We start from the raw sequence: 25,818 nt of genomic DNA on the forward strand, positions 1-25,818 counted from the left end.
TCGCGGGGGCCAGTCTTTTGTTTGGGAGGTTAGTCGCCATTTGCTGTGCAATCCTATTTAAGAACAATAAGACAAAAAGCTGACCAAAAAGCAATATCTTTCATAGGCCTGGCTTAGTAGGTAACCTGGACTTCCTTCTTTAGCGATGTCTGCAACAGTCAAGAAGTTTGTGAGTAAGTCAGGCTGATATATTGAGGATAATAGGATGGGTATGGGTTGATCGCAATTTTCATGATGTCTTACGTATAGAACAGTTAATAAACTTTACAAAATTTGCAGAGAAACAACAATTCTGTTTTCTGTAAAAAAAAAAAAGAGATTTGTTTTGCCATTTAACTAGTCCATAACAAGGTGTATTTCTAAAGCACACATTCACTCATTGGCATAGTGGCACTGAATGACTGATGTTTATTGGTTCACAACTCATTTTAATGGTACTCATTTTATGAACCTCAGTAGGATGAAAGGCGGAGTGAACCCAGCAGGATTTGTACCTGTGACCATGAGGTCGAATACAGGCCCCTACAGTGGACGCATTAGTCCACTAAGCCACCAGCTGCTCTCGCCTCTTCAGTGTCGCCCTCATGCCCTGATGCCACAGATTGAAAACATCATTTGTATATTTACACACATAGCTGAGAGCCTTGGGCTCCCGGGCATAGTTACAAAATGCCATAGTTCTCCGATTGCGTATGTAAATTACAAATATAGTCTGACATTCTTGAACTATTCGGGCATGAATTGGGACGAGGGCATGATTCGGGACATGGCGGAGACACGAAAGAGGTGAGAGCAGCTGCACTGGCGGCAGGGTTAGTGTAGTAGGGTTAGCATAGACGCTGTGAGACTGCAGGGGACAGAGAGATGTGCCCAGACCCGGAGGCAAACACAGCCCGCCTGGTCTGGTTAACTGCAGATGCACGGACATGGAAAGGAGAAGGGTGCGCCCCTCATGGGAGCCCAGCTGCCCGGGGTTGTGAAGAGAGATGCTAATCCCAGCAAGGGAATGAGAGCACTGCGCACAGACATGCCAAATGAGGAATGTGCCCTGCTTCCTTCACTTGCACGTTTGAGGAACAACCTAGGGCTCTAATGTATGATATTTAAAAATGCCCTGACACCCATAGTTGTGCCTCATACACGCAGGTGAAAGTGGAAAAAGCAGGGCACATTCATTAGGCTCGCTTCGCTAGTCTCTGCACAGCACTCACTCAGCTCTAGGCTAACTGGCTATCCCAGGGCCAGCAGCAGGACCACCACCAGACCCTGAGACGGGCCCAATTACACGTTATTACACAATAGGCCTGGGCCCGGCAAATCACACTTTTTTTTACCTTGCTCTACTGAGATGCCTGTCCGGTTTGCCGAGTCCTTCACACTCGGACACGACGTCGACGAGTCGGTGTTTAGTCACCACACGAACCTGCAGTGTTGTGCCTGTGCACAAGGACACTACTGGCACTAATGCGGCCATAAATGAAATCAAGACTTATGTGAACAACACTCAGCAGCACACTAGGGCTAAAAATGGCGCTGAGATCCAAATCGGGCATGCAGCCAGTGTGTCGCAGTCACACCACAGTTGACTCGAGTCAGTTGGGAAAGGGTGTGGTGGCAATGCTCTCCACGCCCTCATTGACCTGGAGGCTTAATGCTACAGGGCTTCCATCTGGAACGCCCATGGCTAACTATACCCCCAGGTCATCAGGGGGTGGCGACTTGGCCTGGATGCTCAGTCTTTGCTGAGCTGATGACCTCACAGGCCTCAGGTCTGTGAGATGGTCAGACTGGCAAATACTTTGATTTTGGGCCCATCCAGGGGGAGCAACGCTCTGAGTCACCTCTTCTTCCACTTCCACGACGTTCCATGCAACAACGCAGTTAGTGGGGCAGATAGTGCCCCAAGTTCTAACAACTAGATTGCATCAAAACAGATTTTTAGTATTGCTATGGTTGCAATGTTTTTACTATAAATGTAAAGGGGGCAGAGCTCCGACGTCCTTGGAGAGAAACCGCAGCTGAAGTTTAGAAACCTCGAACAGAGGCCTTTCCCTTGTAGGCTGACGTGAGCGCTGAAGAATCATGGCCACTAAACCGCTTCTGGTTAATTCTCTGTTTTGATGCCGTTTTATTTGTCTGGAGAAGGCAAATGTCTTACACCGTCCCAGACTACCTGAAAGGCCACATCACATCCTCCTGGATGAAGAAAGCTTCCATTTGAGGTGGAGAAGCGTGGCTCAGTGGTTAGAGGCGGCAGACCCGGAAGCTGAGATCGGCCGTGGACCAGGGTTCGATTCCCCGCCTCGGCGGGTCTCAGGCTCAAAAATTCCACGGACTCGACAATTCTCGCTCCGGTGCCTACTCGACTCACGGGGTCACACTCTGCGACTCTGGGCAATAGCTTGCTTAATCTCCACTACGGCCCCTCGCGGCGGGATGCCTGGCTTTCACCTTGTGGATACCCTGCCGGGGTATCTCACAGGGGAATACCAGGACGGGTTCCCTAAGCAAGCGCTTAGATACTGGGTCGGTGATATGCGCTATATAAATACATGTACATTTACATTTACATTTTACATTTGACATAGGAGTCACCTGATCCTCACAAAGGACGCTAACCTCACGCACCACGCATACCCTACTAATAGCAGGTGCTATCACTGATTCAAAGGCTCCAGTGGACCCCATTAAAAATGTTACCTGCGCCTTCCAGCATGTGTTCTACCTCTGACGCGGCCATCCTCTCCATAGCCTGGGTGAAAGGAGTTTCTATACTCTCCTGTGTGTTACACCTTGCAGTGGATCAATCCACTATCCTCTCCAATCAATCAATCAATCAATCAAAGCATTTGTAAAGCACACTACTTACCAGTGAGGGCCTCAAGGCGCTGGGGGTGGGGGGTGCTGCTATTGCTCGAAGAGCCAGGTCTTGAGGAGTCTCCTGAATGCCGGCAGGTTTTGGGTCTGCCGTAAGTGGGTGGGGAGGGTGTTCCAGGTCTTGGCGGCGAGTTGGGAGAAAGATCTGCCGCTGGAGGTCATTCTTTGGATGCGGGGACTGCGACGAGGGCGAGGCGGGCTGAGCAGAGTCATCTGTTGAGGTATGCTGGTCCGGTGTTGTGGAGTGCTTTGTGTGCATGGTTGAGGAGCTTGAAGGTTATCCTCTTGTTGATGGGGAGCCAGTGCAGGTTTTTCAGGTGGAGTGTGACATGGCTGCGGCGGGGGATGTCGAGGATCAGATGTGCCACAGCCAAACTTCAGAAACGACTCCAGCGCATACAGAACGCCTCCGCATGACTCATCCTCAATATCCCCCGCCACAGCCACATATCCACCCACCTGAGAAACCTCCACTGGCTCCCCGTTAGCAAGAGGATCACGTTCAGGCTCCTCACTCACGCAAACAAAGCACTCCACGACAATGGCCCCGAATACCTCAACAAACGCCTCTCGTTCTACACCCTCACCCGCCAGCTATGCTCCGCCAGCCTCGCCCTCACCACCATCCCACGGATCCGCAGAAGCACCACCGGAGGAAGATCGTTCTCCTACCTGGCAGCCAAAACATTGAACTCCCTCCCCGCACACCTACAACTGACCGAGGACCATCTTACCTTCAGAAAACACCTCAAGACCTGGCTTTTCGAGCAGTAGCGACACCCCCCCCTCCCTCCAGCGCCTTGAGACCCTCACGGGTGAGTAGCGCGCTCTATACATGTACTGATTGATTGATGTGCGGAGGCTTTCTGGATGTGTTGCAGCCGTCTCAGGAGTTTGGCCGAGGCTCCTACGTAGAGTGCGTTTCTGTAGTCCAGCCTGCTGCTGACGAGGGCCTGGGTAACTGTTCTCGTCGCAGTGGGGATCCACTTGTAGATCCTGAGGAGCAAGCGGAGGGTGTTGAAGCAGGAGAAGCAGACTGCGTTAACCTGCTTAGTCATGGAGAGGGTGGAGTCGAGGATGACCACTAGGTTGCGTGCGTGGTCGGTGGGTGTTGGAGCTGTTCCTAGTGTGGTTGGCCACCAGGAGTCGTCCCAGGCCGTAGGGGTGGATCCGAGAATGAGGACTTCCGTCTTGTCCGACTTCAGCTTCAGCCGGCTGTTCCTCATCCATTCGTCGACAGCCTTCATTCCTTCGTGTAGGTTGGTTTTGGCAGTGTGGGGGTCTTTGGTGAGCGAGAGGATCAGCTGGGTGTCATTGGCGTACGAGATAATGTTGAGGTTGTGCTGTCGTGCGATGTGGGCAATATGTGCCATGTAGATGTTGAACAGCGTTGGGCTGAGGGATGAGCCCTGGGGTACGCTGCAGATGATCCCGGTGGCCTCGGAGCGGAAGGGGGGAGGCGGATGCTCTGTGTTCTGCTGGCGAGAAAGGAGGTGGTCCAGTCCAGGGCCTTCTCTTGGATCCCAGCATCGTGGAGGCGTGTTTGTGGTGTGCGGTGGCAGACCGCGTCGAAGGCGGCTGACAGGTCCAGGAGGATGAGGGTTGCTGTTTCTCTGTTATCCAGTAGGGTCCTGATGTCATCGGTGGCAGCGATGAGGGCGGTTTTGGTGCTGTTCTCCTTGAGGTGAGAGAAAAAGAGAGTGTACCTCCACCACCAAGTTTTTGAAAAATTATTTGAAAAGAATAAACGGAAATCAATACGTTTATCCTAGCCGTCGATTTAGGCTAATTAGTTTTAATTATTCAACATATTTAAAACAAGAGGGACATGTAGTCTACTCAACAGAGAATCCATTTTAGTGAAGTTACACTAACAATACATACAGAAAAAAACAATTACCACAAATCAATTACACAAATACATAAACTAATATTACAAAAAAATCACTAATCATTTTCACAAAATTAATCAAACATGTAATCACAATAATGTTGAAACTACAATAAACAGTGAGACAATTGAAATATGAAAAAATAGAATCAGTTTTGCATAATTAAACAATTCGTCATTTAGCAAAAAAATGCAGCTATGAAAAATAGCAATTGCGAATTTACGCAGAATATCCTATATATCAGGATTCAGGCTATACTCAATATAGTGGCCGACGCGTTTCAAGTCCCGGTTTTTTGAATTGCCGGACTCTCATCCGGGCTGGATGAGTCTTTTCGTGGTAAGCCAACTGTTTATGATAAAAAGACAAAAACTGATTCGAACTGGACTTCCTCAAACGTCTTTACACAATAAAACGCATACATTTAGGCAAAAAAACTTTTTCATACCTGGCCTTTAACCAGCGGAAAAATAAGGGCCTTCTGATGTGCGTTCAAGCGGTACTCGCCTAAAAATGACAAGGCAACAAAGGCTAAGTCAGGTTGTTTGTGACCCGGGAATTCAATAGGCCTTAGTGAAGGAAAACAAAGTTTTTACCTACAAGGGGCTCCAATTGGGCGTGTGCTCTCAACTCTTCTAATGCATGTAAATGCAGTCGTGGCGTATTTAAAATCTAGCAAAGGATAAATAATCCAAGAAATCGCAATGAGACATTTGTTCGTCAAGTGTTACATGAACGCAAGTAGCGCTCACCAGAAATGAACTTACGTGAAACTATTTCAGATTTCTGCAGAGGTGCCACAGTTTGAATATGCGCGGTTCAGCGCCGGTAGGAAGTTCTGAAAAACGGAAGGTTCGGAATAATTACAAGTCAGGTCCCTGAGTAATGCGGAATAAAAAACTTCAACGCGACGGCCTCTCGACCGGAATACAGGGACCCGCTTACCTTCAGATTCAATTTTCGGAAAGGAATGATTCACATACGGACAGCGTGAGGACGAGCCTCCAGATTATCGTCTCCATTGCCAAGTAAAGACAAAATCACATGATCATGACAAAGGCGGAGCTGACACCGCTGTTCAGCAAATTGCATTCTGGGATTTGTATTTTGTCTCATTGCATGGTCATTAACCACTGTTAGTCAAGGCTTGGAAAGCGGAGTTAAAAGAGTGAAAATTAACAGATTAAGCCCTGGTGAGCTCACTCATGCAGTTTAATCCTTTGTTTATACTATCAAATTTCATAATCAAATATGCTTCCTTGCGCAATAAGGCACTATCAACGCAAAGAGAGCCATTTTTTGAGTCAATTACTGCCAAGACAGTCCATTTGAATTGATTTTCACTGTGATCTAAGGCCAAAAAATGTTCGACCATGGGTGCCGATTGAACCCTTTTCTTAATTCTTGATCTGTGCTGGGTTATTCTTATGTTTATTTGTTGACTCGTTTTGCCGATGTAAACCTTATCACATGGGCAGAGCACCGCATAAACCACATTTTTCGTTTTACAATTAGTAAACTTTGTGTGTTTCCATGAAATTCCGTTGTGATCAAACACATCCCCCTCCAGTGTTGTAGGGCAGGCAACGCAATTCCCACATCTATGATGTCCAACAATCTGCGGCAAGTTCCATTGCGTTAGTAGATTGCTTCTGGGTTTCGGAATGTAACTGTCAGCATGTATCAACTGCTGACCGATACTTAGGTTTTTCTTCATTGCGAAGATAGGTTTGGACATAGGACAGGTAAGATTCTCTAACAAATGCCAATTTTTTAAGACAATTTGTCGAAACTTATTGGTGTGGGGGCCAAAAGTAGTGACACAGACAAGTTTGTCTAAATCTGACTTGATCTTTTTCTCTAATAGAGTCTCTCTGGGTGTGAACCTTGCTCTTTTTTTAGAGTGCTTCAATAATTTTTTGGGGTATCCCCTCCCTTCCATTTCTCTACAAAAAGACTCGGCATGCATATCAAAATCCCTGAGCTCAGTGCAATTCCTTCTGATTCTTAATAATTGTCCATAAGGCAGATTTTGTTTTAAACACTGAGGGTGTGAACTTTTGTAATGCAAAATCGTATTTCTGTCTGTCTCTTTTTTTGTACAGCGATGTGGTGAGTTGTTCATCTTGGCAACTGATTAAGACATCTAGAAATGTCATTTCACTGTTACTTGATTGTATTGAAAATTTGATGTCAGAATGCCGTGAGTTTACCCAATTGTGGAATAGGTCCAACTCGGTCTGGCTCCCCTGCCACAGGAGCCAGACGTCGTCTATATATCTCCACCACTGCAGTATCTTATCAAGGAACGGATTATTATTGAAAATGAATTTCTCCTCATATTGGGCCATATAAAGTACGGCCATTTCCGGCGCATAAGGACAGCCCATGGCTGTCCCTTTGACCTGTACAAAGAACTCATTTTCAAACTTAAAGTAATTCATACGGAGGGAAATTTCAGCCAATGAAATTATGAAAGATGTGGGCACCCTATGTGGTCTTTCCCTAGATTCAAGATATACTTCAATCACCTCAAGCGCCTCGTCCTGAGGGATTTGGGTATATAACGATGTTACGTCCATTGTGGCCATGATTTGGGTCTCTTTATTAAACTGTATGCCCTCTACCTTCGTAATAAAATCAGTTGTATCTCTGAGATAAGATGTTACATGACATAGAAACGGTTTCAGGAAAAAATCGATATATTTAGATACTGGTTCTAATACTGAGTCACAGCCTGAGACTATAGGTATTCCAGGGGGGTCTATGCTGTTCTTATGTATTTTGGGCAAAAAATACAAGACCGGTGTTCGCGGATGTTTTTTATTTAGAAACTCAAATTCTTTGGGACCAAGATAACCTTGTGCAAGAGCATCTTTAGTCAGTGTATCAATTTTACTCTGAATCTCATGGACAGGATCTTCTTTGACTGGTCGGTACCATTCAAGGTTCTTAACATGTGAATCACCAACAGCCAGGTACATAGGGCGGGGCCAAATGACTACTGCACCGCCCTTGTCAGCTTGTTTGATGACAATTGAATTATCTGCTTTAAGATTATGAATAGCAGCTGATTGTCCCTTCGTGATGTTATTTTTGACATAACATTTAGCTTTTTCCAATTTCGTTATGGACGAAAGAACTGCCTGCTCAAAGGCGTAGATCTGTTTGGGTATATTCATAGTGGGAGTGAATTTCGACTTTACTCTTAGACCAGTTATTTCTAGGTTTTTAACCACATCAGAGCCCAAAAAATAAGACTTAAGTCTAATCTTGCGGCAAAATTCAAGTGCCTCTAGCTTCATTTTAGTAAAATCTGTACGTCTATTGGGGACGAATTTAAGACCCAAAGTCAGGACGCTTCTTTCGTCCACTGACAATTGTCTGTCCGAGAGATTGACTATTGTGGATTGCTCTAGTTGTTGTACTGCCTGTTTCTTGTTCGCATTTCCCAGGGTTGTTTGAAACGAACCCGGTTTTGTTGTCCCCTGCCTAAAAAAGGCTGATTGGAATTACCCTGTTTGTTTTGTTGCCCAGGTCGCGAGTCAGGAGAAGAGTCAGAAGATGACGTATCAGAGAAACCAATAAATCGATTTCTTGAGCGTCCTTGTAAGGAAGTCAATGCTCTTCTAGAGTCAGTTGTTGTATAGAAATCCTCTTTAAGGAATGGATATACCTGCTCTATTTTGAAAGCTTTAGAGTCTCTCTCAAACTGTGTAGTTTTTACATTAATTGTGTGATCTTTAAAGGTTATGATCTCTTTTTCCACCTTCTCAATTAATGCTTTGGCATCAGATATTGTGGGATTTTCAGAAATTGCTTTCAACAAATCCTCAATCTCCTTTTCCTCTTCACTACACAATCTTTGTGCCGTTTCTATGGTATGCACCATCAAATCCCTGCTACATTTCGTATTAATGTAGCTGAAACCTTTTTTGTAAGCTGAATCTTCCGTGAAGATCACAGGGATATTCTTTATCTGTAATCCCCAAGGAATAGTGCCTGCCTGTAAATGCTGGAGGAGAAAATACCCATGAAGTTCAGTCCTAATGTGTTTTTTGCGTAACCTTGTTAGTTTGTCTACCTCATTCTGTTGTTTAGCTGAGGTGCTTAAAGATAAAGACGAGAAAGGGGAAGATGCAATTAAGTTCCGAATGTGATCCTCTGTAAAGGATAACGTGTCCTTCTCTGCCATATTCCGCAGTTGACAAGTCCACTGCTGTCGATGTAATCGTGGAAAAGACACCTCGGTGTCCCGCTCCCACTCGAGTGAAAACTCGCTCTACAAATTGTACAAAGAAGGGGTTTGGCCCAGCAAAATTAAGGAGGGAAGGTAGGGCCGATTAACAAGAGAAAAAGAGAGTGTACCTCCACCACCAAGTTTTTGAAAAATTATTTGAAAAGAATAATCGGAAATCAATACGTTTATCCTAGCCGTCGATTTAGGCTAATTAGTTTTAATTATTCAACATATTTAAAACAAGAGGGACATGTAGTCTACTCAACAGAGAATCCATTTTAGTGAAGTTACACTAACAATACATACAGAAAAAAACAATTACCACAAATCAATTACACAAATACATACAACTAATATTACAAAAAAATCACTAATCATTTTCACAAAATTAATCAAACATGTAATCACAATAATGTTGAAACTACAATAAACAGTGAGACAATTGAAATATGAAAAAATAGAATCAGTTTTGCATAATTAAACAATTCGTCATTTAGCAAAAAAATGCAGCTATGAAAAATAGCAATTGCGAATTTACGCAGAATATCCTATATATCAGGATTCAGGCTATACTCAATATAGTGGCCGACGCGTTTCAAGTCCCGGTTTTTTGAATTGCCGGACTCTCATCAGGGCTGGATGAGTCTTTTCGTGGTAAGCCAACTGTTTATGATAAAAAGACAAAAACTGATTCGAACTGGACTTCCTCAAACGTCTTTACACATTTACTAAAATGAAGCTAGAGGCACTTGAATTTTGCTGCAAGATTAGACTTAAGTCTTATTTTTTGGGCTCTGAGGTGGTTAAAAACCTAGAAATAACTGGTCTAAGAGTAAAGTCGAAATTCACTCCCACTATGAATATACCCAAACAGATCTACGCCTTTGAGCAGGCAGTTCTTTCGTCCATAACGAAATTGGAAAAAGCTAAATGTTATGTCAAAAATAACATTACGAAGGGACAATCGGCTGCTATTCATAATCTTAAAGCAGATAATTCAATTGTCATCAAACAAGCTGACAAGGGCGGTGCAGTAGTCATTTGGCCCCGCCCTATGTACCTGGCTGTTGGTGATTCACATGTTAAGAACCTTGAATGGTACCGACCAGTCAAAGAAGATCCTGTCCATGAGATTCAGAGTAAAATTGATACACTGACTAAAGATGCTCTTGCACAAGGTTATCTTGGTCCCAAAGAATTTGAGTTTCTAAATAAAAAACATCCGCGAACACCGGTCTTGTATTTTTTGCCCAAAATACATAAGAACAGCGTAGACCCCCCTGGAAGACCTATAGTCTCAGGCTGTGACTCAGTATCTAAATATATCGATTTTTTCCTGAAACCGTTTCTATGTCATGTAACATCTTATCTCAGAGATACAACTGATTTTATTACGAAGGTAGAGGGCATACAGTTTAATAAAGAGACCCAAATCATGGCCACAATGGACGTAACATCGTTATATACCCAAATCCCTCAGGACGAGGCGCTTGAGGTGATTGAAGTATATCTTGAATCTAGGGAAAGACCACATAGGGTGCCCACATCTTTCATAATTTCATTGGCTGAAATTTCCCTCCGTATGAATTACTTTAAGTTTGAAAATGAGTTCTTTGTACAGGTCAAAGGGACAGCCATGGGCTGTCCTTATGCGCCGGAAATGGCCGTACTTTATATGGCCCAATATGAGGAGAAATTCATTTTCAATAATAATCCGTTCCTTGATAAGATACTGCAGTGGTGGAGATATATAGACGACGTCTGGCTCCTGTGGCAGGGGAGCCAGACCGAGTTGGACCTATTCCACAATTGGGTAAACTCACGGCATTCTGACATCAAATTTTCAATACAATCAAGTAACAGTGAAATGACATTTCTAGATGTCTTAATCAGTTGCCAAGATGAACAACTCACCACATCGCTGTACAAAAAAGAGACAGACAGAAATACGATTTTGCATTACAAAAGTTCACACCCTCAGTGTTTAAAACAAAATCTGCCTTATGGACAATTATTAAGAATCAGAAGGAATTGCACTGAGCTCAGGGATTTTGATATGCATGCCGAGTCTTTTTGTAGAGAAATGGAAGGGAGGGGATACCCCAAAAAATTATTGAAGCACTCTAAAAAAAGAGCAAGGTTCACACCCAGAGAGACTCTATTAGAGAAAAAGATCAAGTCAGATTTAGACAAACTTGTCTGTGTCACTACTTTTGGCCCCCACACCAATAAGTTTCGACAAATTGTCTTAAAAAATTGGCATTTGTTAGAGAATCTTACCTGTCCTATGTCCAAACCTATCTTTGCAATGAAGAAAAACCTAAGTATCGGTCAGCAGTTGATACGTGCTGACAGTTACATTCCGAAACCCAGAAGCAATCTACTAACGCAATGGAACTTGCCGCAGATTGTTGGACATCATAGATGTGGGAATTGCGTTGCCTGCCCTACAACACTGGAGGGGGATGTGTTTGATCACAACGGAATTTCATGGAAACACAAAGTTTACTAATTGTAAAACGAAAAATGTGGTTTATGCGGTGCTCTGCCCATGTGATAAGGTTTACATCGGCAAAACGAGTCAACAAATAAACATAAGAATAACCCAGCACAGATCAAGAATTAAGAAAAGGGTTCAATCGGCACCCATGGTCGAACATTTTTTGGCCTTAGATCACAGTGAAAATCAATTCAAATGGACTGTCTTGGCAGTAATTGACTCAAAAAATGGCTCTCTTTGCGTTGATAGTGCCTTATTGCGCAAGGAAGCATATTTGATTATGAAATTTGATAGTATAAACAAAGGATTAAACTGCATGAGTGAGCTCACCAGGGCTTAATCTGTTAATTTTCACTCTTTTAACTCCGCTTTCCAAGCCTTGACTAACAGTGGTTAATGACCATGCAATGAGACAAAATACAAATCCCAGAATGCAATTTGCTGAACAGCGGTGTCAGCTCCCGCCTTTGTCATGATCATGTGATTTTGTCTTTACTTGGCAATGGAGACGATAATTTGGAGGCTCGTCCTCACGCTGTCCGTGTGTGAATCATTCCTTTCCGAAAATTGAATCTGAAGGTAAGCGGGTCCCTGTATTCCGGTCGAGAGACCGTCGCGTTGACGTTTTTTATTCCGCATTACTCAGGGACCTGACTTGTAATTATTCCGAACCTTCCGTTTTTCAGAACTTCCTACCGGCGCTGAACCGTGCATATTCAAACTGTGGCACCTCTGCAGAAATCTGAAATAGTTTCACGTAAGTTCATTTCTGGTGAGCGCTACTTGCGTTCATGTAACACTTGACGAACAAATGTCTCATTGCGATTTCTTGGATTATTTATCCTTTGCTAGATTTTAAATACGCCACGACTGCATTTACATGCATTAGAAGAGTTGAGAGCACACGCCCAATTGGAGCCCCTTGTAGGTAAAAACTTTGTTTTCTTTCACTAAGGCCTATTGAATTCCCGGGTCACAAACAACCTGACTTAGCCTTTGTTGCCTTGTCATTTTTAGGCGAGTACCGCTTGAACGCACATCAGAAGGCCCTTATTTTTCCGCTGGTTAAAGGCCAGGTATGAAAAAGTTTTTTTGCCTAAATGTATGCGTTTTATTGTGTAAAGACGTTTGAGGAAGTCCAGTTCGAATCAGTTTTTGTCTTTTTATCATAAACAGTTGGCTTACCACGAAAAGACTCATCCAGCCCTGATGAGAGTCCGGCAATTAAAAAAACCGGGACTTGAAACGCGTCGGCCACTATATTGAGTATAGCCTGAATCCTGATATATAGGATATTCTGCGTAAATTCGCAATTGCTATTTTTCATAGCTGCATTTTTTTGCTAAATGACGAATTGTTTAATTATGCAAAACTGATTCTATTTTTTCATATTTCAATTGTCTCACTGTTTATTGTAGTTTCAACATTATTGTGATTACATGTTTGATTAATTTTGTGAAAATGATTAGTGATTTTTTTGTAATATTAGTTGTATGTATTTGTGTAATTGATTTGTGGTAATTGTTTTTTTCTGTATGTATTGTTAGTGTAACTTCACTAAAATGGATTCTCTGTTGAGTAGACTACATGTCCCTCTTGTTTTAAATATGTTGAATAATTAAAACTAATTAGCCTAAATCGACGGCTAGGATAAACGTATTGATTTCCGTTTATTCTTTTCAAATAATTTTTCCAAAAACTTGGTGGTGGAGGTACACTCTCTTTTTCTCTTGTTAATCGGCCCTACCTTCCCTCCTTAATTTTGCTGGGCCAAACCCCTTCTTTGTACAAGTTCTCCTTGAGGTAGCAGGTCGGTTGTATGTTGACGATTTTTGTCGATGACCTTCGCCAGGAACGGGAGCAGGGAGATGGGTCGGAAGTTCTTGAGGTCCTTGGGGTCTGCCTTGGGTTTCTTGAGTAAGGCGTTGATCTTGGCGTGCTTCAAGCTTTCCGGGAAGGTTGCTGTCTTGAAGGAGATGTTGATTACTTTCCGGAGATGGGGTGCGATGGTTGTGCTGGCTATGTTGAAGATGTGGTGTGGGCATGGGTCTGACAGTGATCCGGAGTGGATGGTGTTCAGGAACTTGCAGTTTCGACGTCATTGATGTTGGTCCAGTGGTTGGTGCGGGTGGTAGTTGGGGATGGGGCGGGTGGAGGTCTCAGTGGTTGTCAGGGTGATCGTGGCGTTGAAGCTGTCGTGGATGTCGGCGATCTTGCGGTGGATGAAGGTGGCCAACGAGTCGCACAGGTCTTGCGAGGGTGGGATGTCGTTGGTGTTGGAGAGTTCCTTCACGATGTTGAAGAGCTTTGCTGTTGTGTGCGTTGTTGCCTAGGCGGTCTTTGAATGAGGCCTTTTTGGCGGCCCTGATGAGGTGATGGTGTCTGTGGGTGGCGTTCTTGTGGGCTGCGTAGCTGTCCTGTGTTTGTTCGCAGAGCCAGCTCTTCTCCAGTTTTCGGCATGTCCATTTGAAGGCCTGAAGGTCTTCGGTGAACCAGCTGGCTTTCTTGATGGTGTTACTGTAGGAGGGTTTCTTGAGCGGGGCGAGGGTGTTGGCGCAGTCGTGCATCCCTTGTCTGAGGTCGCGGGCGGCGGTGTTGGTGGGGTTGGCAAGTGTGCTCTGGGCGAGGGTGGTGGTTAGCTAGTCATCTGTGACTTTGCTCCAGCTGCGGCGAGGCATCTGTTGGATGTGGTGGTGCATTGTGGGCTTCCTGAAGGTGAAGTGGATGCAACAATGGTCGGTCCAGTGGAGTTCGGTGGTGTGGCTGGAAGGAGACGTGGGGGCTTGTGGAGAAGATGGGGTCGAGCGTGTGGCCGGTGGCGTGGGTGGGTGTTGTGACGAGTTGTTTGAGTCAGAGGTTGGCGAACTTGTCAATTAGGGTGGTGGAGTTGGTGTTGTTGTTGTTTTCGAGGTGGAAGTTCAGGTCCACGAGGAGGATGTAGTCCTTGGAGGCGAGGGCGTGTGTGCTGATGAACTGTGGTCAAGGTCCAGGGGGTCTGTAGATGAGGGTTCCTCTGAGGGTGCTGTTGGGGTTGGTGTGAATCTGGAAGTGCAGGTGTTCGGCGGTGCGGCAGTGCTGAGGGTGTCGTCTGTGCTGGTCGAGACTCTGAGGGTGTTCCTGTGGACAATGGCAATTCCTCCTCCTACTTCGTTGGTGCCTTCCCTGTCTGTAATCTTGTAGCCTTCCGGGATGGCTATGGCGATGTCGGATGCCGAGGTGGGGGTTCAGCCAGGTCTCCGCCAGGAAGGCGACGTCTGGGGAGGCAGAGTTGAGTAGGTCCCAAAGTTCAACGCCTTGTTTGCGGGAGGAGCCGGTGTTGAGGAGGACGCATCTGAGGTTGTTTGGTTCATTCCTGGGTGGTTGTTTGGCAGGGCGTATGGTGGTGAAGCTGCAGGTCCGACAGGTGAAGGGTCCTTGGGTGCGCTTCGGGGTGGCCTTGTAGCAGGTGTGTTCTCCTGCGTACAGGGTGCTGGCATTGTAGCGGAGACGAGCGTCGTGGCCAGGGGTTCTGGCACTGGGCGCGGTCCAGGCGTGGACGGACGCAGACGGGCTTGCCTTAGGGCCGCCATATAAGGGGAGGGAGGAGCAGCTGGGAGGCGGTAGCGGGCGGCGAATGGGCGCGCAGGGGTGCGGGGCCGCAGGAGAGGGAGCGGCGGGAACGAGCGGGACATCGGCAAAATCAGCTGAAACAGTAAACAATTACACAATTGGGGCACAAATACAGAACAACAAAATGAGTTAATGTGTTACACCTTGAGTTAGATCAGTCCACATAGCCACTACCAACCTTGAAAATAATTCACAAATGACTGTATTCAGGCTCTGGAGTCAGTGACCACATCACTGCTCCCTTTTAGACACACCAGCTGCACACACCGCGACAACTTACATAACGTTTAGAAATGTAAAGACCGCTGGGGTGGTTGATAGGGATGGCATGTATCATTTACAAGAATGTAACTCCTCTTTCGCCGCCCTGGCTCCTGACCGGGTCATGTACATTGTTCTCTTGCAGGTCCCGGTTACAATGCTTGATGTCTCTGCATATTTCTCCGGGGAGGAGTGGAAGCTCTTGCACGATTGGCAGAAGGACCTTTACAAGAACGTGATGAAGGAAATCCACCAGGCCTTGGTCTCCCTGGGTAATGTAAACAGCTTTAAACGTGGTAAAATGTTCCAGAAGTTTGACATAGATAGGTTGGGAGGGTTGAGTCAGTTAGATTGGGAGGGTTGAGTCAGTTAGATTGGGAGGGTTGAGTCAGTTAGATTGGGAGGGTTGAGTCAGTTAGATTGGGAGGGTTGAGTCAGTTAGATTGGGAGGGTTGAGTCAGTTAGATTGGGAGGGTTGAGTCAGTTAGATTGGGAGGGTTGAGTCAGTTAGATTGGGAGGGTTGAGTCAGTTAGATTGGGAGGGTTGAGTCAGTTAGATTGGGAGGGTTGAGTCCGTTACATCGGGAGGGTTGAGTCCGTTACATCGGGAGGGTTGAGTCCGTTACATCGGGAGGGTTGAGTCCGTTAGATTGGGAGGGTTGAGTCCGTTAGATTGGGAGGGTTGAGTCCGTTAGATTGGGAGGGTTGAGTCCGTTAGATTGGGAGGGTTGAGTCCGTTAGATTGGGAGGGTTGAGTCCGTTAGATTGGGAGGGTTGAGTCCGTTAGATTGGGAGGGTTGAGTCCGTTAGATTGGGAGGGTTGAGTCTGTTAGATTGGGAGGGTTGAGTCCGTTAGATTGGGAGGGTTGAGTCCGTTAGATTGGGAGGGTTGAGTCCGTTAGATTGGGAGGGTTGAGTCCGTTAGATTGGGAGGGTTGAGTCCGTTAGATTGGGAGGGTTGAGTCCGTTAGATTGGGAGGGTTGAGTCCGTTAGATTGGGAGGGTTGAGTCCGTTAGATTGGGAGGGTTGAGTCCGTTAGATTGGGAGGGTTGAGTCCGTTAGATTGGGAGGGTTGAGTCCAGGGTTGAGTCAGTTAGATTGGGAGGGTTGAGTCCGTTAGATTGGGAGGGTTGAGTCCGTTAGATTGGGAGGGTTGAGTCCGTTAGATTGGGAGGGTTGAGTCCGTTACATCGGGAGGGTGAAGATGGAGTCAGTAACATTGGGAGGGTGAAGATGGAGTCAGTAACATTGGGAGGGTGAAGATTGAGTCAGTTACATTGGGAGGGTGAAGATTGAGTCAGTTACATTGGGAGGGTGAAGATGGAGTCAGTTACATTGGGAGGGAGGCAATAGTTACATTGGGAAGATTGAGATAGAATCAGTTACTTTAGAAGTATTGGGATAGAGTCAGTTACTTTAGAAGTATTGGGATAGAGTCAGTTACTTTAGAAGTATTGGGATAGAGTCAGTTACTTTGGGAGGGTTGAGATAGTGTTGGCTACTTTGCAAGTTTTGGGATAGTCCGTTAATTTGGGAAAGTGCAGATAGTTACATTGGAAAGATTGAGATAGTCAATTAAATTGGTAGGATTGAGATGGAGTCAGTTACTTTGGAAGTATTGCGATAGAGTCAGTTACTTTGGAAGTATTGCGATAGAGTCAGTTACTTTGGAAGTATTGGGATAGAGCTAGTTACTTTGGAAGTATTGAGATAGAGTCAGTTACTTTGAATTATTGGGATATAGTCAGTTACTTTGGAAGTATTGGGATAGAGTCAGTTACTTTGGAAGTATTGGGATAGAGTCAGTTACTTTGCAAGATTTGGGATAGAGTCCGGATAGAGTCAGTTAATTTGCAAGATTTGGGATAGAGTCAGTTACTTTACAAGATTTGGGAGAGAGTCCGGATAGAGTCAGTTAATTTGCAAGATTTGGGATAGAGTCAGTTACTTTACAAGATTTGGGATAGAGTCCGGATAGAGTCAGTTAATTTGCAAGATTTGGGATAGAGTCAGTTACTTTACAAGATTTGGGAGAGAGTCCGGATAGAGTCAGTTAATTTGCAAGATTTGGGATAGAGTCAGTTACTTTACAAGATTTGGGAGAGAGTCCGGATAGAGTCAGTTAATTTGCAAGATTTGGGATAGAGTCAGTTACTTTACAAGATTTGGGAGAGAGTCCGGATAGAGTCAGTTAATTTGCAAGATTTGGGATAGAGTCAGTTACTTTACAAGATTTGGGATAGAGTCCGGATAGAGTCAGTTAATTTGCAAGATTTGGGATAGAGTCAGTTACTTTGCAAGATTTGGGATAGAGTCAGTTACTATGCAAGATTTGGGATAGAGTCCGGATAGAGTCAGTTACTTTGCAAGATTTGGGATAGAGTCAGTTACTTCGCAAGATTTGGGATAGAGTCAGTTACTTTGCAAGATTTGGGATAGAGTCGAGTACTTTGGGAAAGTGGAGATAGTTATATTGGAAAGATTGTGATAGTCAATTAAATTGGTAGGATTGAGATGGAGTCAGTTACTTTGCAAGTATTGGGATAGTCAATTACTTCGGGAGGGTTGAGATAGTTTCAATGGGAGGCGCCATTCGGTGTCCAGGGAATGACCAACAATATGTGTTTGTGCTGTAATTAACTGTTGTAGCCGCAATCCAGGGTTTGTAATTGAAAGTCATTTTGTGCTGTTGAGTTTCAAGATGTAAATGGATATTACTGAGTTTTATGCAATGTCTATTGTTTATGGCACCAGATGTAACACTGTCGATGAATTTGTTCTAAAGGTGGTGGGAGGGATCGATGGGCGAAAACTAAGCGCTCTCGATATGGTGGGTTTTGAAGATACTGATAAATGTGGTAGTTAGAATTGCAGCTTCTTCTCCAGACACATCTTGCCCACTAAATCCTCTATAGCAGGTTTTGAAAGTAATGTCTACTCTAAAGCCTTCTTTGTTCCAGCATGGTCGAGTTTTAGAAAAGCGTAACACTGAAGGATAAACTCTAGTACCTGGACCTTTTTTGCGCTCGGTATACATGAGACATGGCAAGTGATATGAATTTGGGGCTAATAAGTCAGATTTTATGGGCATGCTTAGCCTAGGAGTGGGAATTAATTAGACTGACCTCACTGGCTGAGTTGGAGTTAGAAAGGATGCAGGGGAGTGTGGGAGATGGGCACGAAGGGTTAGCACTCCAGTTCTGCTGCTCTAACGTTTGTGGATTGATTTGAGAAGCTGTTGAGAGGCGAGTGTACTCCCCAGATCGGAAGGCAGAAGAGCTTGTGGCACTCAGTGTTCCTGAAGAATTGAACAAGCATGGAAGGAATATTTAGGAGCTGAATGAAACCATCATGGGCCCAGACAAGTTCACCTTTGACACAGATGTACAAGATGAGTGTTTTAAACAGTGTGGTCTACAAATAGATTCCAACAGCTTGAGCGCTGATCTTGGTGCTCTTGCCAGCGCTCCTACTGTGACCATGGAAGCAACGCTACAAGAGAGCGAGAACCGACTGTGAGATTTAGAATGGAAAGGGATGAGTGGCTGGAACAATCCCCCGGGGTAAGAAACTATTTCGCAACCCATAGAGTGAGCAAAATGGGGAAAGTGAACAGTGAAAGGTTATTAAAAGACTATACAAAAACCAATTGGGTCCAGAAATAACAATAAGATGAATAAAAATACTATTTTAAACAACAAAATTACAATGATTTGCACTTTCATCACCAAGAGGAATACAATGGGCGGAAAATAAACGGGTCAGGCAGGAAAGGAAATCTTTTAAAATCTGATGTCATAAATAAAAGAATTAAAAGTGCACAGCAACAGTGACGGCGAGCATTTCCTGCGAGAGTTCAGTGTTTAAACAGCATGAATTACACATAGATTATTTAATAGACATAGGGCCTTATTTTGAGTTTGGCAGATAGGATACTCCGTCAGAAACGTGGTGGATGTCCCGTCTGCCGTATTACCAAGAGCATCACACCTATGACACTTGTCCCACAATGGACAGGGCATTTTTCACATTCTGACAGAGTATCCCGTCCACCCAACTCTACATAAGGCCTGTAGATGGTAGACATTGTTTGAGTTAGTTGATAACCTAATGTGGGGAAGTGTGGCTCAATGGTTAGAGCGGCAGACCCTGATGCAGAGGTCTAGCCCGGGACCAGGGTTCAATTCCCCGCCTCGACGGGTCTTGGGCTAAAAAATTCCACGGACCCGATAATTCTCGCCTCTGTGCCTATTCTAATCATGAGTCCCACTCTGCAACTCTGGGCAATAGCTTGCTTAATCTCCACAACGGCCCCCACAACGCTAAGGATGCCTGGCCTCCACCTTGGGGGTGCCCAGGAGTGGACACCTCACAGGGAAAGCCAGGATGGGTTCCTCAGCGGTATTCGTACAAGCGCCTTGTGGCCCTTGCGGGTGAGTAGTGCGCTATATAAGTATCAATTTACATTTATACGTCATACTTGTTATTAATCCATTAACTGTCACAATGATGTAAATTACGAATTCCTTTTCATTTGTTATACTAGGACCTCTTATTGCTAGTACACTCTTTTCATTACGAGCCCATGAGAAGGAAAGTTTGTGTCCTGTTGACCAACCAGACCTCACGAGAATACACGTGGGTGACCATTCCCATGGTGAGTAATCCTGGGCTGCCAGGGCTCTGTCGAAGGGGAAGAGTTATTTACTACTGCTTGGAGAGTGAATGTGTTATGTTAGTTTAACTTTAGGCGTTTTACTGTTGAGTGAGAAACCATGTTCAGAAGAGGAACCGACTGCAAAGGCTGAACTGTTCGCCATTAAAACCACTGAACGTGTTGTCTTTTGCATGTCTCACCCTCCTTAGGATGTGAGCTTCTGTGGTTAACTGTGAACGACCATCGTAAGACACTGGCTGCTGTGGATTGTGACTGACCATTTTAAGACACTAGCCACTGTGGCTTCTGATTGTTCATCTTAAGGCACTGACAACTGTGGTTTGTTGTGAATGACCATCATATCCAGAGCGGCCAGTAATGCGCTCTTTTTAGAAAAGAAATTACAAAAACATAATCATCCTCCTTAGATTCTTCTGTCTGTGCTGGGAAAATGAAAATGAGTATGTAATATAACAAGCATAATGATGAAACATAACCTTTCCACAGTTGTATCTGGCAAGGTCTAAAGGAGCCTAAAACATCTTCTATAGTATTCATAATTATGTTTGTAAAATAGCTAGCATTCCTTGTTTATGGGAAGCGTGCAGCTAAAGGGACCATTTTTTTGTGTAAGTAAACCACTAGTTTCTTTGATAACAGGTTGCGTGAGGGATAGCTCCGCTTCGTCCCTGGGAATAAAAGGAGAAGAAAGCCACCATGCACAGGATCCCCACAGCACAAGCAGAAGAAGAAACCGAGAGAATCTCAGCGCAGGTCAGGCACAGGGAGGGGTATCTCTTGGTTTAAAGTTAAATTGCGAGGTATATTGGCTGTAATCAAGAGTCACCGGGAGCAGTGTCCGCAGGAGGGTGGGGGAAGGGCAATACCACCTCAGGACATTGTAGTATTTTTGGGCCTGGGATTATCAGGTCCCAAATACCAGAACCAGTGATCCTCGAGGGACCAGACCAGACCTGGATTTAAAGTTACGGGGTAGCTGCAGCGCCTGGTCCACCACCCAGCCTGCGTCTGCACAACAGGGAGCGCAGCAGCTACTGACACAGCCCCACCGTCACCTGCTCCGTCACCTTTCTAAATCCACACATAGCACGATACTCGATCTAGGTCGGGGGACTCCCACTTTTGGCTTTCTCTCACCTGAAATTGCTTTAAAAAAATACATTCTTAAGTTGTGGGTGCATCATGTTCTAAGTATAGCTAAAGTTGCAATGCTAACATCCGCACAGTAGTGCACAGAATGACACCAGGGGCAAAGAGGACCGTTTGTTAAAAATGGTGAAACAGTTGTCTAGGTAGGGAATATGTTATCAATCCAAGTGAAACCTAACAGATATTGTAACTTTCTCTGGGATATCTGAACACAAATTACTTTTATTGAAAATCTATTTATTTTCCCACAAAAGTTATGAAATTGTGAAAGAGATTTGTTTTATTATCTTTTTCACATGTTGTGTCCCTACCAGCTCAGCCTCTGAATTTGACAAAATGTATATTTATTGTGGATGGAAAAGATATGTGTATTTCATGGCGGCAATCCAGTTATCCACCAAAGAAATGCTACTGATGGCTGGAAACCCTTTTTATCAATATTTTGCCTCGGGCAGTGTTTTCTTGGTTGATACATCAGCAACAGGACCCCCTGGCCCTGGCTGCACATATGCTTATTGACTTAAAATAGGGACAAATCAATACATTCATTCTATTGTGAATAATATATACAGCATTAAAAGGGGATCTCCAATGCTGGTGCTAGCAGTGAATCAACCAACGCCTCGCCTTTGGGGTCGACGCTATTCTGAGATGAATGCAGGTCCTTTTGTTCAAACAAAGGTAAAGCCACACAAACCGCTGGATTCTTGTAAAACACTCACCAATGAATCCCCGTCTCCTTGTCCAGTCTTTACTTGTTCTAGTCTTATTGTAGCGTGGTGACGATTCCAGTCGCACCTGTTAGAGTCCCTTGGCCCACAGGTAGTGATGGTGTATCTGCCTGCCATGCAGAGAGGAGTAAACTTGAGCCCTGAGACCCCTCGCGCTCATCTAACCCGAAGAAGGAACCATTGAGAGACGGCCCTTGAGCCCTGAGACCCCTCACGCTCATCTAACCTGAAGAAGGAACCATTGAGAGTCGGTCATTTGGTCCTGCCAGAAACTGGGCAGCTTGTTGGTGAGCTTCCCTCATCCTAACCCCATTGTGAATATCCCGCTAACACTTCCTTCGTGGCCCCTGGTAGCATAATTTATTGCTTCTTAACAGATCCCATATCATACAGCAGCTCGCTTTTAAACTACTGATTATATTCTTGGAAGCCAATCGATTTTCTTGTTGCTGGCATGGGTCATACCTTTTTGGTGTAAATCCTTGTGGATGATAAATCCTTGTGGATGATAGTCTTCGGTTGGCTTGTTCCACTAGCTAGAATTCTAAACCAGAGTAAAATGTCTCTGTTTTCCAGAGGGGACCAGCAGAAAACAATATTACATCTATTCTTTTGAGTGGCATCCTTGTGACATCAGATGGTCAGTCGATGCACTTTGCACGCTAGTCCCATCTAATCAATGACTTCCTTTTAAAAGCTTAAGGAGTCCCTTAAAGAAGTACGGGCTCCTCTCGAATTCGAGAGAGGAAGTTTTGCCACCGTTAACTGAACCAATTTAGTATTGTCTGTGGCTATTTTGGGGTTTTTGGTCCTCTGCGGCTGTAGAATAATCATACTTGCATGAACTCATGTTGCTTGGAAGCCAGTGTTAAATGCCAAAGATTTCAGTCGCATTGTAGATTGAGCTTGGTTCCCTCAACAGTAATAGTCTACCTACCTCTTGTTAGAGGCGGATGAAACTGATCGGTGACCTGCCACCCCTCCTTCATATATTACTTCAAAAACAATCCATGTTTGGATAATACATGGTAGAAATTGGATTTTTGACAGGCTAGGGCATGTGCCAAAGCCCGGCAGAAACCACCACTCTAGTCAGGATAAGGGAGTTACACTCCTAAAATAACCCCTGTGCACCTCCTCTGTAGCTTGGCACGAGCAGTCAGGCTTATCTTAGAGGCAGTGTGTAAAGCATTTGCACATAACCAACAGTAATGCAGTGTAAGCACTACAAAAGGACACCACACCACTGAAGAAAAATATCCAATATTTTGATATACTTAAGACATGACCAAAAACGATAAAAATCCACAATACAGTACTTTAAATCTTTACTTATCAAAATATGCTTTAAAAAGCTACGGTGTCGGGAAGACCCGCAAACAGTACCTTTTAGAAATGCAGGGTGTCGGCAACCTCTTGTTGAGCTTCCGAAAACACGGCGTCCACAGGCGTCGGACCTGGAGGTCTGTGCAGGAGTCGTCAGGCCCTCAAAGTCAAATGCGTTGCAGGTCGATCTCCTTTATTGTGGAGTTAGGAGCGCTGGCGTTGGCAGGCGTCAGGTACGAAGTGCACCAGTGCGGTGTGTGGTGCCCTCAGGTCGCAGTGCGAGCAGTGGCTCGGTGGCGGCGTCAGATGGTGGCGTTAGTGAGACCAGGGTCGCGGTTCGAGATGAAGGCTGTGCCCACAGGTCACAGTGCGAGCAGCGGCTCGGTGGCAGAGTCAGCAGGCATCATCGGTGACAAGGTGTTGTCGTGAAGTGAAGCGGTGCGGAGTGCGGTGCCCACAGGTTGCGGTGCGAGCAGCGGCTCCGTGGCTGCGCCAGCAGGCGGTGCCGGTGAGAACAGGGCGGCATTGCGGTGGTGCCCTCTGTAATGCCTTCAGGACACGCAGTCGGCAGCGGCGTTGTAGGCTTCTTCAGGTTGCTTTTCTTCTGTTGCAGCACAAAACACACAGTCCCCAGTGCTGAGGGCTGAAGAGCTTGAAGTCTTTGTTGTTCATGAGACTTCTTTAACAGGGGGCAAGCTCTACCTCAAGCCCTTGGAGAAACTCATAAAGTAGATTGCAGAAAGTTCAGTCCAGTCCTTTCACTGCCCAAGACAGAAGCAGCCACTGCAGGCCAACACAGCAAAGCACACAGCAAAGTGGTAGTCCCTCCTCACAGCTTCTCCAGCTCTTCTTCTTGGCAGTCTTCTTGATCCAAATGAGTTCTAAAGTTCAGGAGTCTGGGCCCCAGTATTTTTATCCAAAATTCTTTGATCCTCTAGGCAGAGGGTGTCTCTGCCCAGCGAGAACCAGTTCTGCCTTCTCTGGTGTGAATTCCTGGCAGGAGGTAGAGACGCCTTTGTCAGAGGCAGACCAGACCCTTTGAGGTGCAAGGAAATCTCCTCTCCCCCTTCCCCCATTGCAGCCCAGGTCTATTCAGCCCTTTCCTGACCCTACCTAGACTATCTGGAGCCCTCCTGCTCCCCAGCCTTCTGTCATCCAAAACTCAGACAGGCAATCCACATTCCAGTAGAGGCACACGGGTTGACTGAGCAAGAAAATACTTACTTCCTAAAAGAGGTATTTTCAAACACAGAATGTAAAAATCACCTTCGCTAAAAGATGTATTTTAACACTCTGAGTTCAGGCATACTAAACTCGAATTTCCACCTTGTTCCCTGGGTCAGTTTAGGATGATAAATGTTATAATCAAACTGCCCATTCTGGCCTATGGTGAACAGATAGCCTTGCAATAGTGAAAACCGAAATTTGCTGTTATTCACTTTCAGGACATGCCACACACACTTGTCCTACTTTTCACATACACTGCACCCTGCCCACAGGGCCGGGTGGGCCTTCCTTCAGGGTGACTGACATGTAGAAAAGGGAAGGTTTAGGACTTGGCAAGTGTGTGCACAGGCCAAGTCGACATGGCAGTTACCAACTGCACGCTGACTCTGCAATGGCAGGTCTGAGTTACCTTTTTAAGGCTACTCACGTGGGTGGCACAATCAGTGCTGCAGGCCCACTAGTAGCCTTTGATTTACAGGCCCTGGGCACACCCAGTGCACTTTACTAGAGACTAACAAGTAAATCAAATATCCAGTCATGGAAAGACCAATCCATAAACTAATTTACACAGAGAGCATAGGCACTTTAGCACTGATTAGCAGTGGTAAAGTGCCCAGAGTGCTAAAACCAACACATACAAGTCAGGAAAAAAAATAGGAGGAAGAAGCAAAAAGTGTGGGGATAACCCTGCAAAAAGGGCCGTTTCCAACAATACCCCTGCCAGGGACTGGACATTTATTGTCAAGTTCCCCCTCGGGTGCCTTCCCCCGACCGTTCGAGGTTAGCACACACAAACATTTTTATTCTTGAGCTAAAGGCTTCTATTATATACCAACCTAGTACAAAATTTAAATCGCAAAGTGATTAGGACAATTACAAGTGTATTGAGAGCATTAAATATAACAAGTATTTGTAATGCAATAGGTCGCCCATTTGCAAGAGTTTGAGCTATTGGCATTGTAAATGCCAATGCCTTTTATTTATGTGTTTTGAAAACCTACAAGCGGTGCGTAAACACACATTTTGTACTTCTAGTCCTTGCTTACGAGAAGCAAGGCTGGCAGTAAAAGAGGCAGTTTCTCCCAGCCTTCTATAAGTACAAAGTGTGTGTTTATGTACCTCTTTTAAAACACATAAATAAAAAGCATTGTCATTTAAAATGCCAATATTTAAACACTCGCAAATGCGAGACCTATTGCATTGCAATTGCTTGTTTAATATTTTTTAGAGGACAGGGGACTGAGTCTCAGAGTCCTAAAATGGCTGTCACCTGTCTTCTCGGGTCTTGTGCATGACGTGGTTCAGTACTATCGTAGGACTAAAATAA

The 25,818-nt window shown here is 45.1% G+C and overlaps 1 protein-coding gene across 3 annotated transcripts in view; it reads left to right on the forward strand.

Moving 5' to 3' along the window:
• The window catches only part of LOC144822050 (uncharacterized), a 118,025-nt gene that overhangs the window by 11,974 nt on the left and 80,233 nt on the right, over nt 1-25,818 (forward strand). For all 3 annotated transcript variants that reach the window (XM_078679119.1, XM_078679118.1, XM_078679121.1), the window contains exons 2-4: nt 15,525-15,651; nt 19,927-20,037; nt 20,698-20,811. In XM_078679119.1, the coding sequence (XP_078535245.1) occupies nt 15,525-15,651; nt 19,927-20,037; nt 20,698-20,811 (352 nt within the window). The remainder of the gene's footprint in view (nt 1-15,524; nt 15,652-19,926; nt 20,038-20,697; nt 20,812-25,818) is intronic.

This window comes from Lissotriton helveticus, chromosome 3_1 (assembly GCF_964261635.1).
Source record: "Lissotriton helveticus chromosome 3_1, aLisHel1.1, whole genome shotgun sequence".
Lineage (NCBI taxonomy): Eukaryota > Metazoa > Chordata > Amphibia > Caudata > Salamandridae > Lissotriton > Lissotriton helveticus.